The 14,188-nt window shown below is 44.8% G+C and overlaps 1 protein-coding gene across 1 annotated transcript; it reads right to left on the bottom strand.

Moving 5' to 3' along the window:
• Window positions 1-10,916: 10,916 nt before the first annotated feature.
• prr35 (proline rich 35) lies at window positions 10,917-13,386 on the bottom strand (the record flags this gene model as incomplete). The annotated part of the gene is made up of 2 exons (XM_084323534.1): window positions 10,917-11,775; window positions 11,951-13,386. 2 exons carry the CDS (start codon window positions 13,384-13,386, stop codon window positions 10,917-10,919), a joined length of 2,295 nt encoding a protein of 764 aa, XP_084179660.1.
• Between the last annotated feature and the right edge of the window lie 802 nt (window positions 13,387-14,188).

Genomic DNA, 14,188 nt, shown 5'->3' with positions numbered 1-14,188 from the left:
GCCATCTGTTGCTTTGGCATTGTACTGCATGTATATTACATCAACAGTGTAGTTAAACCACTGTGAGCGACCTGGAGTGGATTGGAGCGGAGGAGAACTCTCGCTCCGGACGTCGCGCAGACCCATTTTAAAACCCACTCCTCGCTCACGTCAAAACCGCCCGCTCCGCGCCCCGCGCCGCTCACGCTCCGATCCGCTCACATGGCCTGGTGGGAACTGATCTCCATTTCTGCAGAAATAAAAGCTTTGATTCTGAGACCTTAAAACAGAGCATCCTCTTTTCTGTACATCCCCGGAAAGACGTCTTTTAATTTCCGTAAATTGTTGAAGTTAATTTGGTTGTGGAGCAGGGTGTGGTAATTCAAGACTCCTTTGCCCCCGTTTTGCCACTAGTGAGTCCAGAAAAAAGAATAACAATATCCAACGTTCCTCCTTTTATAAGGAACGAGGTGTTGGAGAGGGAGCTGGCTAGACACAGTCAGATAGTGTCTCCGGTGAAAATGATTTCTCTGGGATGTAAGTCCCCTCTGTTAAAACATGTGGTATCATTCAGAAGGCATGTTTTCATGATTTTTAAGAAAAATAGGACAGGAACAGGATACACAGGATACAGCAAAACAGAGAAGCAACGGCAATGAACCCACGAGGATGACAGGGCAGACTAGACATAATACACACAGCAGTGGCGGGTGGTGAATTATTCTCCAGGGGGGGCGCTATACCAAACATTTTGCAAACATGTACAGAGGCACGCATTGGCGAATATTTAAGTAGGTAGAGTACAACTATCACCATTGCCATCAATCAATATATGATTATATGATCACAGTCAGTCAATGCAGCCACGTTTCCAATAGCCCTACACAAACATGCACGCACGCCCAGGTCTCTCTCTCTCTCTCTCTCTTTCTCTCTCTCTCTCTCTCTCTTTCTCTCTCTCTCTCTCTCTCTCTCTCTCTCTCTCTCTCTCTCTCTCTCTCTCTCTCTCTCTCTCTCCTCTCTCTCTCTCTCTCTCTCTCTCTCTCTCTCTCTCTCTCTCTCTCTCTCTCTCTCTCTCTCTCTCTCTCTCATATTCAGATCCATCCAATAATAATCACAGATGTATATCTTGTCATTTTAAACAAGTTACCATTATATTGTCCGGGTGATTATGCCCCCCCCCCCGCGGCGAAATTAATTAGTTAGTATCCCCCTCTATCTCTCTCTCTCACACAGACACACACATCCAAGCTATCGTTACAAGACTTACTTACCATCACAAGAGTTGAATGGGGTGAGATATTCAGCTGTCCAGTCCACAACAAGCCATAATCCACTTCTTTTAAATCCACTCAAAAAGAAACTCCAGTAACGTTTAAACAGTCCATACCGTCGTTAGCTGCATCCAGCTACCAGCCAAGGTAGCTAAATATCCGGACTGCCGGAAGATCATCCGATCATCCGGAAGGACCCTGCTTGCTTGGTGCACTAAAAAACTCGCTCCGATTCCATCATATTACATCATATTTGAACGCACTGATAGGCTAAATGTATTTGCTAGACCTATTTAATTGACTGCGATGGTACAGCGATGAAACCAGTGCATGCCCACTGTGTGCGTGATATGTCTCGCCCAGCCTCAGGTAGTCTACTCTCATATCAGACAGTGACGTCATGTGAATCACAAAACAATTATTTATATTTGATATATTAACGTTATATTGTGCATTGGAAACACAAACATACTTAAAATGAGTAAATATTAGTCATTTTAAACATGTTTATTTTATTTTTAAGGGTCTAAAATTAAAATTAAAATAAAACATTTTCTTCTTCTCCTGCTCTCTTTACCAGGGGGGGGGGGGCACTCCAGCGCCCCTAGTGGCCAGCCGCCACTGATACACTGACTAATTGAAAAACGAGACACACCTGGGATGGGATACAGGCTGACAGACTAAAGTGACACTAATACAAGACTGATAAGTTAACAAATACACTAACTAACACACTGGAGACATAACACAAGACAAGGGAATACAAAAGACAACAAGCAAACTGGGAGAGACAACACGATGGGGAGAACAATGAGAAACAATGACATTTTAACTAGACACAAGTGAATGACAAGTCCCAGGGGTAGTGAGGGTATTAGTCCAGCAGGTGGAGGAAGAGGACCATGAATGGGTGGAGGATGTGAGGAGCTGAGCATGAGTGAATGGAGGATGTGGATGAACAAAAGGAGCAGGGACAGGAGGGACATAACAGAAGACATAATCAAACAAGCAGCAAGAGCAATGCATAACCCAAATAAAAGTTGCAGCATGATGCAAAATCTAAATCTCGTTTCAAAATCAATCAATCAATAACGCCAACAACATTGGGAAAGCCGACAACGTTAAATAACAATATTTAAATAATAAATACGATTGCATGGGATCTCTGGGTGGCTGGCTCAATATCATCCTTGATTTCATCCAGTAGATCAAGGATTGCTTGAGCTGGCAACCTGTGTCTCCGGGGCCCAGGAGTTCAAAACTTTTAATATCTGATCCGATCAAATTTTGAAATCCAATTTTTTGTGATCCAGGATCAGACAACTCAGCCAGATTTTGTCCCGGTATTTCAAAGCAATACAGGATAGGATCACCCTGATCCACATTCAGACTTTTCTAGATGACTAGATCCTGAATATCAGTGCTTTAATCCCGATCTAGTGGATATGAAAAAGAATACAAGGAAGACAAGAGACCACATTGCAGAGACATCTATAATGTCTAATTATATTGTTAAATACATAAAGGACATAAAATCATAATGGAATTGTAATAAAAAAATACTCCCACTAGGGTAACAACAAAAAACATTCATCCAGGCGTGCTTTGAGGAGCTGAATTCTAAGTGAGGTTTCAGTTTGCTGACTTAACAGGGGCAAACATGGACGATGCTGCTGCCCTGGCTTCACGTCTGGAGGTGAAGTCCATCAGGGCGGTCAGCATGATGCTGGGCAAATGGAAGCAGGGACTCAGTGAGACAGAACGTCTCATGTTGGCAAAATATAAAAATGATGATGAGGATCTTTAAAACTGCAGCCTGATTTTTAAAACTGTACAGGGCCTCTTTTAGAAATGGGAGACCCTTCTGTTGTGGTTTTTAACGAGGTTAGTGGTAAGTGTCTGTACAGAATGTTGGTCAAGGTTCTTCACAAGGAGAAGCTCAACGGGAGAGGTGACACTCCCTGGCCGTCTTGGTCAGTGATGAGGTAAGATAAGATAATCCTTTATTGATCCCCTAGGGGAAATCCGGGTGTCAAAGCAGCATGTGGGGGGGGGGGGGGGGGTACAGGGTGGGATGCATAGCTTCACAGTACAATACAATATAGTAATATAAAATATAATAATAAAATAATAATAATAAATAATAAATAATAATAAAGTAAAGTAATATAAAATAGTAATATAAAAGTACAAACACAAGATAGTCCAGTGGTATGAGTCTCTAGTGCAAATAATCAAGATAGTCATTGATGTGAGTTCTCAGGTCCCGAGTTGAGACAGTGATAACTCTGGCAGCAGAACCGGCCGTCCGAGCCCTTTATTGTAGAGCCTGATGGCTGCCGGTATAAAGGACCGGCCCAGGCGGTTTGTGGTGTGTCGGGGAGGGATGAGTCTAGGCTGACCGTGCTCTTCATTCTGCCTAGCTCCTCGTAGAGGGGGTGAGAGGATGGCTTCTAGCGTTTTCCTCATCCTCCTCTCAGCCACCACCTCTAGGTTAAACCAGAGTGGCGAGCGTTGTACAAACCACCATTATTCAAGAAAATGGGCGATCTGCAGTGGAGGGTTTTACATGGCATAGTGGCTGTCAATGCATTTATTTCCCTGTTGAACCCCAATGTCTCACATGACTGTCCTTATTGTGCACAAAGGGAAACAGTTTCCCACTGTTTTCTGGACTGTTCCAGACAGTCTGTTACGATGCAGGTAGGAAATTGAGTTCCAATTGTAGAGGAAGGAATGAGACGGTGATGTGGTTTGCTCTTCTTCAGTTGTGTGTCTTTTTATTGTAAGAACACAGGAGCAATGAAAGTAATGAACAAGAAAGACGCAGGGGGTCAACTGAGAATAGACCTTAGGTTAAATACAAAATATAAATGAACAGCAACAAGCAGGTCCAGCACTTGTTCTGAATCCATCTGCACGCAGGACTGTCTGAAGCTCCGACAGGGAGAAAGGAAACAGGAGGTCATTATAAATCCACATTCCTGACATACCACATGCATCAATTAATGACAGCATAAGTGACAGCCAGTGACAGCAACCAGTGGTGACAATCAATCAGTGTAGTGACAGCGAACCAGAAGTTACGATCAATAAGTGCAAATACCAACAACAAGGTGAAGTACTATAGGGTTCCTAGTCCTAGAAACCCAGAACGTTACACCAGACTGCTGCCTCTGTTACTTTTACTAGAGAACTTTTTCCAGTCTGGTAAAGAGGAGTTCTCAAGAGAGAGGTACATTCTGGGTTATAAATGCAGCAAAAAAGAAAAAAGCAAGTGTCATCTTTTTAACTTTATCTTGGGGAGAGCAAAGATGGCTGCAGGAGGAACAAGGTTGAACAGGTCATGGATGCTGTGTGTCTGTTCAGTAAGATGGTCAAAGTCAGACTGAGAATAGATTTAAATTATTATAGAGCAATGAACAACCTGGATCAGTTCATTGATATATTGGCGCATAAAGGAGTGTTGTGCTCTGCAGTAGCAGATTAGCTGGTATTGGCAGCTGAGCTGAGCTGAGAACTTTGTGGTTGGTTGGTTGGTTGTTGGTGTTTTTTATTTTATTTTTTTTTTGCGCTTTTACATTTTTTTCATACATTTTTGTTTAGTGTTCTTGAAAAGAGGACGAGTGATATGTACAGATGACTCTAAGATATAGAATGATTTATAAATAAAGTAAAACTCAACTCAACTCTCTCTCTTTTTCTCGCTTTCTTTCTCTCTCTTTCTCTCTCTCACTATCTCTATATATTTCTCTGTATCTCCCTCTTTCTCTTTATCTCTCTCCCTCTCCCACTCTCTCTCAGGTGAGGTCAGAGGAGTTTCAATAGTATTTACTGAGGATGGACAGATGATGTTGATATTTAAACATAAACAAATTATAATAAATGTATACGTGTGTAACGTTCTGGGTTTCTGTCTTCTCCCAGGAGTGGAAACCCTACTGCCATTCTGGAGTACTTCACCCTGTTCTCTGTAATTAGCGCTGATTGACTGTCACCTGTGGTTTGTTGTCACTAATTACTGCGTGTGGTTCGCTGGGAGTTTTGCCTTTATAGTAATCCCTTGTTTCTCTGTCTGTTGTCGGATCTTCAACAGAACTACTGTGAGCAGTCAGCCACGGACAAGAAATGTCTTTTCTATTATTATTTAGTTTCTCTTTTCCTTATATACCCTCGGTTGAAGCCTGGCTTCTTATTTCGTTATCGTTACAGTTCTTGCTCTAGTGATTCTGATCATAAAAGAACACGTATATTCAGGGGTGTAAAGTACTTGAGTAATTGTACTTCGTTACAATACTTAAGTACTGTTTTGGGGGATTTGTACTTTACTCGAGTATTATTAGGTTTGTATACTTTGTACTTTTACTCCATTACATTTCAGAGAAAAAAAAACATACTTTTTACTCCTTACATTTAAAATGCAGACCTACAAAGTACAAAGTACAAATCTCACAGGTCCAACCATTTTAATTAGTATATTTTAATTGTTTATCTGGCCGAACTAACATTAACGTTATTAATCCTGCGACCGCAGGTAAACAGCCAATCAAATCCCCATCAATGGAAAATGAACCCGCCCATACCCATGCTGATTGGTCCTTGTGCAACACTAGAAAGCGGGATCTTTGATTAAACACCTGCTATCAGAAGAATAGACAGTCAGATCCGCATTATGCTGTGGTTAATATTGTGATATTATTCAGGGTACTCCAGTATTCTGTCTTTAATATCGTGATATTATTCAGGGTACTCCAGTATTCTGCCTTTAATATTGTGATATTATTCAGGATAATCCAGTATGCTGTGGTTAATATTGTGATATTATTCAGGATACACCATTCTGTTTTTAATATTGTGATATTATTCATGCTGTGATGTGAATGCTGTTCATGTTAGTTTACCTTCAATGGAGAAGTGCATTAAATAATTTTAATGCGAAAAAAGTGTCCTCTGTTCTTTCATTTCAGCATTGTCTATCGCAGAACACATTCCATTGTGGGCAGAGTGTATGCTTGGTTTCATTCCAGCCTTGCCTAAACAACAGCTGATGATTTCACTAATTGGCTCACCTCGTGCAATGTATAGTTAAAATGAAAACTTGGCCCACGATGGAATGAGTTTGAGACCCCTGGTCTATCCCTTTAAAAAAAATTTACTTTTACTTTTTAGTACTTAAGTACATTTAAAAGTAGGACTTTTTTTTTACTTTTACTCAAGTGTGTTTTTAGCCAGATACTTTGACTTTTACTTGAGTCAGATTTTGAGACGGTACCCATACTTTCACTTAAGTATAATTTCTGGGTACTTTTTACACCCCTGCGTATATTTGAAAAGAGCAACCACATCTCTGTCTCCTTATTACCTTCTACTATTGGACTCAACTCCTACCTTGAATCGTATACGTGATCATCCAACGTAAAAAGAAAATGGTTGTACTGTAGGAACGGTTTGGGAAAGGGAGGGGTTTTAGTTTATATGTTGTGTTACAACAATAAATAATATGTTCTATATAAATAACTGTTGAAATTGAGCAGTTTGGACTTATTTTCTACAACTGAGAGAGTAAGGGTACCATTGGGTACCGGTACTGGTATTGGTTCAAATGTGAACGGTACCCAACCCTAGATGTGAAAACCCTCCAAGAAGATGTGTCGGTTCTTGAAAAGGAGGGTTTTAACTTACTATGGGGTGGAGGCGACAGGGGGAACTTACTGGGACGCAGGAGTGATGAAAGAGGGGTCTGGATATGGATATATAGCTTATGATCATAAAGTGTTCCTCTCCCTGGAAGAGAAGCTCACAGTAGGGGTGTTTGGATATGGATATATAGCTTATGATCATAAAGTGTTTCTCTCCCTGGAAGAGAAGCTCACAGTAGGGGTGTTTGGATATGGATATATAGCGTATGATCATAAAGTGTCCCTCTCCCTGGAAGAGAAGCTCACCGTAGGGGTCAATCAATCAATCAATCAATCAATCAATCAATCAATCAATCAATCAATCAATCAAGCAAATTTATTTGTATAGCACATTTAGACATGACACTTGTCAACCAAAGTGCTTCACAGTAAGTCGCATAACTAAAAAAAATAAAAAGGAACGTGCTAAAGTATAAAATAAACAGAAAATATAAACAACCAACGGACAGACAAAGAAACAGAACAACACGTCAAAACAAGCCAGGCAAGAATCAGAGTGAGTCAGGGAAGGCCAGGGGTGTTTGTGGATTATGAAAACTCCTCAGAATACAGAAACTGGATCCAACATCTACAGCTTTGCTAACTGCAGATTCAATGGGAAACTCTCTCCATACTTTTCTAAATACTGTGATAAAGAAAGTAAGAGAAACTGAGCCAATAGCTTGTTTGTTTTTTTACTGAAAATACTTCACGACATGTATGCAATAATCTATAGTTGCCATTATTCTGGTAATAAGAATAATTCAATTAACTTGTATTACTTACTTACATGTAGAGCAGTAAAATAACGTGTCAATATTCCCCTTTTCATACAAGCTCACGTAAGATTTCTTATTTACTGTAAATAATAATCTCCTCAATGAAATCCCATGTCAAACCTTGGACCTTTCTCCACAAGAGGGCGCTATCAGCTTGGGCAAAACTGTACTGCTGACTTCATTGGAGTGTTAATGAGAGATAAAAAAAAAAAAAAAACAGGCCTAGGGGCCCCCACGTGGATCACTGTAGATAGGTAGATCTTCTGCTACATGGAAAATTAAATAAAAGTACATTTAAAATATTGTTAATATGTTCTGAGGATCCGTCCTCAAGGATGCAAAGTCCAAGTGCTTCTCCATTTCAAAGCCCAAACCAGTTGGCAATGGAAGCTTAGCTTTACATTAACTATTTAACTGGAACATTTGAAAGATTTTAAATGTCTATTTGTTTTCTTCTTCTTTTATTATTATTTTATTTTATTTGTATTATAATTATAATTATTTAATTTTCTTTACAAAACATTGAGCTGACAAAAACAATCACTGGTTAAGCTCAAAACTAAATATTAGCAAATTATTGTTTGAATAATTTTTTGATGGTTTGGCACAAGTGAAAACATGTAATAGTAATTATAATCCTAACTTTAGCAATAATACCGGGTAGATCATCTAGTTGACATCATGAATTAAAAAATCTCTGGGCAGCCTTGACCTCTCCTACGGTGAACGTCCATTTTGGCTCTTCTGGTCATGGGCATGGCAGCTGACCTTCTACGCAGCAGCCCGGGTGTGATGATGGCACAGCTGGGGGGCAGGAGGATCCGTCTCGGGCTGCCCTGTGCCGTGTGCCCGTCCTGGGGCAGACAGGTACCGCTCCGCCCGGCCTGTCTGGAGCTCCTCCCCCCGGGCCCTGACCTTTGGAGAGGGGCTCACAGGTGACCCGGGTGACAGCGGCTTAGCTCAGGGAGGCGCTTCACCTTTAGCGCGGCCACGCCACCATGTCAGGGCAGATAGCGCGGAGCTGCAGCGGTCCTGTCGGCTGTCGCTATAGATCAACAGAGCCTGCTTGTCTTCTTATGACTGGGCCCAGCGGTAAGAGACGCATGTCTGGAAGTCAGATCGTTCGTTTTTTCCCATATTATCACAGTTTGAATGTTTAACCCTGCAAGGCCCACAGTTGCACATGTGTAACATTTGTTAAATAATTTGTTTTCCTGTTCTTTTTTCACCTAAACATCTTTGGATCCTATTGATAGAACCACAGTTGTAATATTACAACATTTCAATACAACTTTTTTTTAACACTATATTTTCCTCTCCAAAGTACTCCTACAACCCCATCTGAAAGGTTGAAGGTTTTTTTGCAAGTAGAAATATATCCGGGTCTTGCAGGGTTAAGAACATATTTACTGTAACATTTATAGTGTCTCTGAATAGATCGACAGAACCTGCTTGTCTTCTTAAAGTTCTTATGACTGGGCCCATGTCTGGAAGTTGGATCGTTAGTTTTTTCCCCCATATTATCAGCGTTTGAATGTTTAAGAACATATTTACTGTAACAGCTAACAGTTATAGTGTATCTGAATAGATCAACAGAGCCTGCTTGTCTTCTTATACGCTACCCTAAGCCCCAGTGACAGGCTCACCCCTCATAGTATATTTAGATTCTAGTGTTTATTGTAACCATATTTAATTGTATTGTATAATATAACCGATAGAGCATACAGACCCTCATCTGCATGAGCCGTACTGTATTGTACCCATTCTGCAATCTGTTAATAAAGTTTTCAATCAATCAATCAATCAATCAATCAATCAATCAATCAATCAATCAATCAATCAATCAAAACCTTTGATCACACTGCCTACTTGCTCAGATGCTTATATTCAGAGTTAATTATATCATTTACACTGCCTATTTCTACTTAATCTACTTTACTATAATTTGTATTGCCTGTACTTATGTCTTTCTACCATCACCCTGCCCGTACCTGTACCTCCCCCCCCCCCCCCCCCCCCCCCCCGGGAGATGCCTGAATTTCCCCAAGGGGATCAATATAGGAATATCTTATCTTGTCTTAACTGACCTGTTACAATACACTGATGATGAGCGCAAGTTAACTGATTATTACATTTATCTTCATTCATCTCGACTATTTTCTTTTCATATAAATAATGTATCCATTTTACATTTAGTCATTTAGCTGAACGCTCTTATCCAAAGCGACTTACAAGTTGTGGACAACAAGTCAGCAGGAAGGGTACAACTCTGGCAGCTAAGGGTCAGTAGGATTGTTCATCAAACAGTGTTGAACTTGAGTGCTACAGACTTGAGTACATAGTAGTAAAGAAATATTAGCATGATGTGATTTACATTTTTTCAGTTATTTCAATATTGATTGAAATAAGATAAGAGTTTTTTAGTCGACGGTGGAAGATTGGTCGGGTTCCAGCTGTTCTCCCGACTGAGGTGGGAAGTTGGCTCCGCCATTGTGGAGCATCGTTCACTGTTTTATTATATTTTGGGTGATTCTTGTTCCTCTGCCATATCCATATTGTATATATATATAAAATATAAATTGCTATAATTCCATGGAGAATATTAAGATGCTTTTTCGTTTCATATCTTTGTTTATTCAAAGAAATCCAGTGCATGTAATACAGTGGTGTACAGTGCAATGTTTTCATAAAACGGTAATACAATCCAAGTTCCAACATGACATCATCCATATAAAACATAACATTTACCCTTTAAATTATTTTAATTACATTGGCAAAAATGTACATCTTGATTTTACAAAGGATTGTCTCTTAACAATATTCAAAGGGACTCGTAGCTTGGCTTAAAAAAAAAAGAAAAACAGAAATCGTTCTCTGCATTTTGCATTCTGTTTAGTACCGTACTTCTACATGTTTGTAATCAGGTCCTCGTTCAAGTTGTTTCTTAATATTTTCTCGCAGAGGATCCTGTATAAACAATCGAGGTTCTTTCCATAGTGCATCGGTATCGCTCTCCTTCCCAACTTCATTCGTAATAAGGTGCCAAACGGTGCCCTACCTGTGGGCCAGTGTGAGGGGGAGCCGGACGACGAGCCCCCCGTCTGGACGGTGGGAACGGTAGGGCATGCCAAAGAGACGGACAGAGGAAATAAGCGCATTGGTAGCGTTAGGACAAACTAGAGACGAAGAGATGGGGGGGAAGAGCTTCAGGAGTCCGCTGCCGTCAAAGGGCTCGGAGGACAGTGGGCCTCCGGTCTCTGAACGGAGGGCGGCCTCTTGGGGGTTTTGGTGGAGGACGGGATGTCGGCGAACACCACGGGTCGCCCGTCGGGGCAGAGCGGGACGCTGGAGTCGGCCTCGCACTTGGTGGTCCTGCTGGGCCACAGGGCTTCGGCGGGCGCGGGCCTCGGACCCAGGCCCTCCGCGTTCACCACCGACACGCCCGCCTGGCTCATCTTGATCAGCATGTCCAGCGATTGCTTACGACTCTCCAGCGAAGCCTTCATGGCCTTGCTCTCGCTCTCCTCCTCCTCCTCGTCCTCCTCCTCGTCTTCCTTTTCCACCACCGCCTCCTCCTCCTCCTCCTCCTCCTCCTCCTCCTCCTCCTCGGTTTCGGTCACGTTGTCGCCCTTGAGGCTTCCGTCCTCCGTCGCGCCGCGGTCCGCCTGGGCGCCGCCGCCCGCGGAGTCTCTCCTGACGGAGAGGTCGAGGGGCCCTTCGCTCTGGCGGGCGGTCCGCTCCAGCGCGTGGTGGATGTGGGAGAGCTCGCTGCGGATCTTGCTCAGATGTTCCCAGAGGTGGCCCTGGGTGGGGAGGTCCTCTTTCTCCAGGTGGGAGATCTTGCGCTCCGCCTCCTGGTACTCCTGCAGGGCCTTGGAGAGGTTGCTGAGGAGGGCGGCGGCTGACTCCGAAGCCCCTTCCCCCACGGGTCGGCCGCCGCTAGTCGAGCCCCGGCTGGTGGGTCTACCGCAGCGGGGAGGGGAGGGCGGCTCGCGGCGAGGGCTGGCGGACGGATCCGCGTACCACTGTTCCGTGGGCCGAGCCTGGAGCTGAGCGCTCTGTAAGCTGAGAAGAGAAGAGAGTTAGTAAAACTACACTTTGTGAGACCAGGACAGAAAATAAATGTCCCTGCATCCAGCATGAATAGAAAGACGATGTGATTTTAAATTGAATGATTATTATTATCATTATAGAAAATAATGAATCTTAACTAAATATTTGCATGTACCGAGAACCCTACCTGCTGTGGAGGAACAGCCTGTCTGTTGCCGTAGTGATTTGTGAGGAGTTGTGGATGTTCTTCAGCAGGTCCAAGGTGAAGCCCAGGGCCGGCTTCTTCTCCCCGGGGGCCTCGGGGCTCCCCCCCAACGGGGCCCCTGTCCTCTTCAGGCCCCACCCGGGTTTCACCTCCTTGGCCTGCAGCTTATCCCCAAGCCTGTAGCCCGGTTCTGGAGACTCCCTCTGGGGCGAGGCCCAGGCGGCAGGCGGCGCCGCGGTCGTCCCTGGCGGCCGCAGAGCCGGCACTTTCCACAGGTTGACTTTGGGCTGGTAGCCGGAGAGGGGATTGGCCGCCAGGTTGTTGGTCTTGAACCCTTTGCCGGCATCCGTTTGCCCGGCGGCGGAGGCGCCGGCGCCACCGAAGGTGTGCTCACACAGGAACGGGTAGTAGAAGCGAGGAGGCAGGAGGGTCCTCTCCGCGTGAGGGACCGCGCCGCCGGAGGCCGGGTGCATGAGCTGAGCGGCCGAAGCCAGGAAGGGAAGCTGGGCGAGCTGAGCGTGGGTTTGGGCGGAGACGCCGCCGGCGGGGATAGCCGAGTTCATGTAGGAGAAGAGGCCGGGGCTCAGGGGGTAGCCCACCCCGAGCAGCGACAGGTTGAGTCCAGTGGGGTCCTGGTAGTCCACCAGATTGGGCGGCGGAGGAGGGTAGCACGGGATGGAGCCGCCGCCGCCGCCGCCCACCAAGCGGGGCTGGGCGCCCTCGGCCTTGGCCTTGGCGTGGCCGGTCGTCAGCAGCCGCCACTGCTCCGACAGCAGCCCGGGGGCCGCCAGGCACGTCTTGGCCAGCTTGTAGTGCTTCAGCTGGGCCTCCACCTCCACGGAGCGCGCCCTCAGGAGCTGCTCCTCCAGGGAGAACACGTCGGCCATCAGAAACTCCGATTCGGGTCGTTTGGTTTTCCTGGTGGCCCCTTCTTCCGCGGCGGGGTCTCTCTTGTCGTTGCCGTTACCGGACATCTCTCTCGTCGTCCCTTTGACCCGCGCCCCCTCTGCTCCGCCGCCGTCCTCTTCCTCTTCTCCCCCCCCCTGGCTCTCCCGCTCCTCTCCTTCCTCCCCCGTGGTCCTCCGCCGCCTGGGCCTCTCTTCCGTGTCTTTGGCGCGCTCTGGCTCATCTTTCCCGGCCGCGCGGAGGCTGCAGAGAGGCCGCAGCTGCTCCGGGTGCAGGATGTTGCCCTTCTTGTAGGGCCAGTCGGACTCGATGAGCAGCGACAGGGAGTTCTTGCACAGACTGTACTTCATGTGGTTGTACAGGTGGGACTTCTCCATGCAGGTGAAGGGACACTGGAAGCACTTGTAGTTGTAGGGCTTGCCCCACGGCCGGGGGATGTAGTGGGGCTTCTTGGGTTTGCGCTCCTTGTGCTTGCAGGCCGACGTCACCTTACACCCCTCGTCCTTCGACATGGTTGAGTCGGAAACCTTCGGCGCTCTTGGCGTTTCTGAACGATTTGACCGCTTTGGAGCGATTTAAAGAAATGTGGAAAGAAATTCAAGATCTGTTTTTTTTTTTGGAAGTCTATTTATTTTCTTTTGGAGTTCATTTCATTTGCTGTGAAAGTTTCCTGAGATCCAGGTGGGCGATCGTGAGGGCATTCTCTCCTGAGAGCAGAGCTGGGTCTGTGGAACACAAAGGACACGAGATTTGTAGCTATATTATCATATTCGTTTATGGTTTTCACTTAGTTCTCATGTCATATGGGGAAATAACTGGGGAGTAAAAATCTGAAATACACAGTGATGTCACAGTGCAGTGATGTCACAGTGCAGTGATGTCACAGTGATGTCACAGTGCAGCGATGTCACCGTGATGTCACAGTGCAGCGATGTCACCGTGATGAGTGCAGTGATGTCACAGTGCAGTGATGTCACAGGGCAGCAGCGATGCCACAGATTACTTGTAAAAATAATCTGATTACTGATTACTGATTACTCTTTTAAAAAGTAATCTAGTTACTTTACTGATTACTTGATTATCGAAGTAACTTAGTTACTTTCAAAGTAACTAGGTTACGAAATCGTCGTCGTCCCCCCTGCTGCTGCCACAACATAAGAATGACAACAGTTTTTTTTCTCTCTCTCTCTCTACCAAATCCATTCTGAGACAACGGACTCAGTGCGTACTCCGCAAGTCGTGCGTAACATGAATCTCTCTCTCTCACTCTCACTCTCTCTCTCAAGTAGCCAAATTACACTATAAAACGAACTG

This window comes from Notolepis coatsorum, assembly GCF_963971535.1.
Source record: "Notolepis coatsorum genome assembly, chromosome: 10".
Lineage (NCBI taxonomy): Eukaryota > Metazoa > Chordata > Actinopteri > Aulopiformes > Paralepididae > Notolepis > Notolepis coatsorum.
The sequence above is the reverse complement of the archived record's forward strand: the minus strand, read 5'-3'. Positions and strand labels throughout refer to the sequence as shown.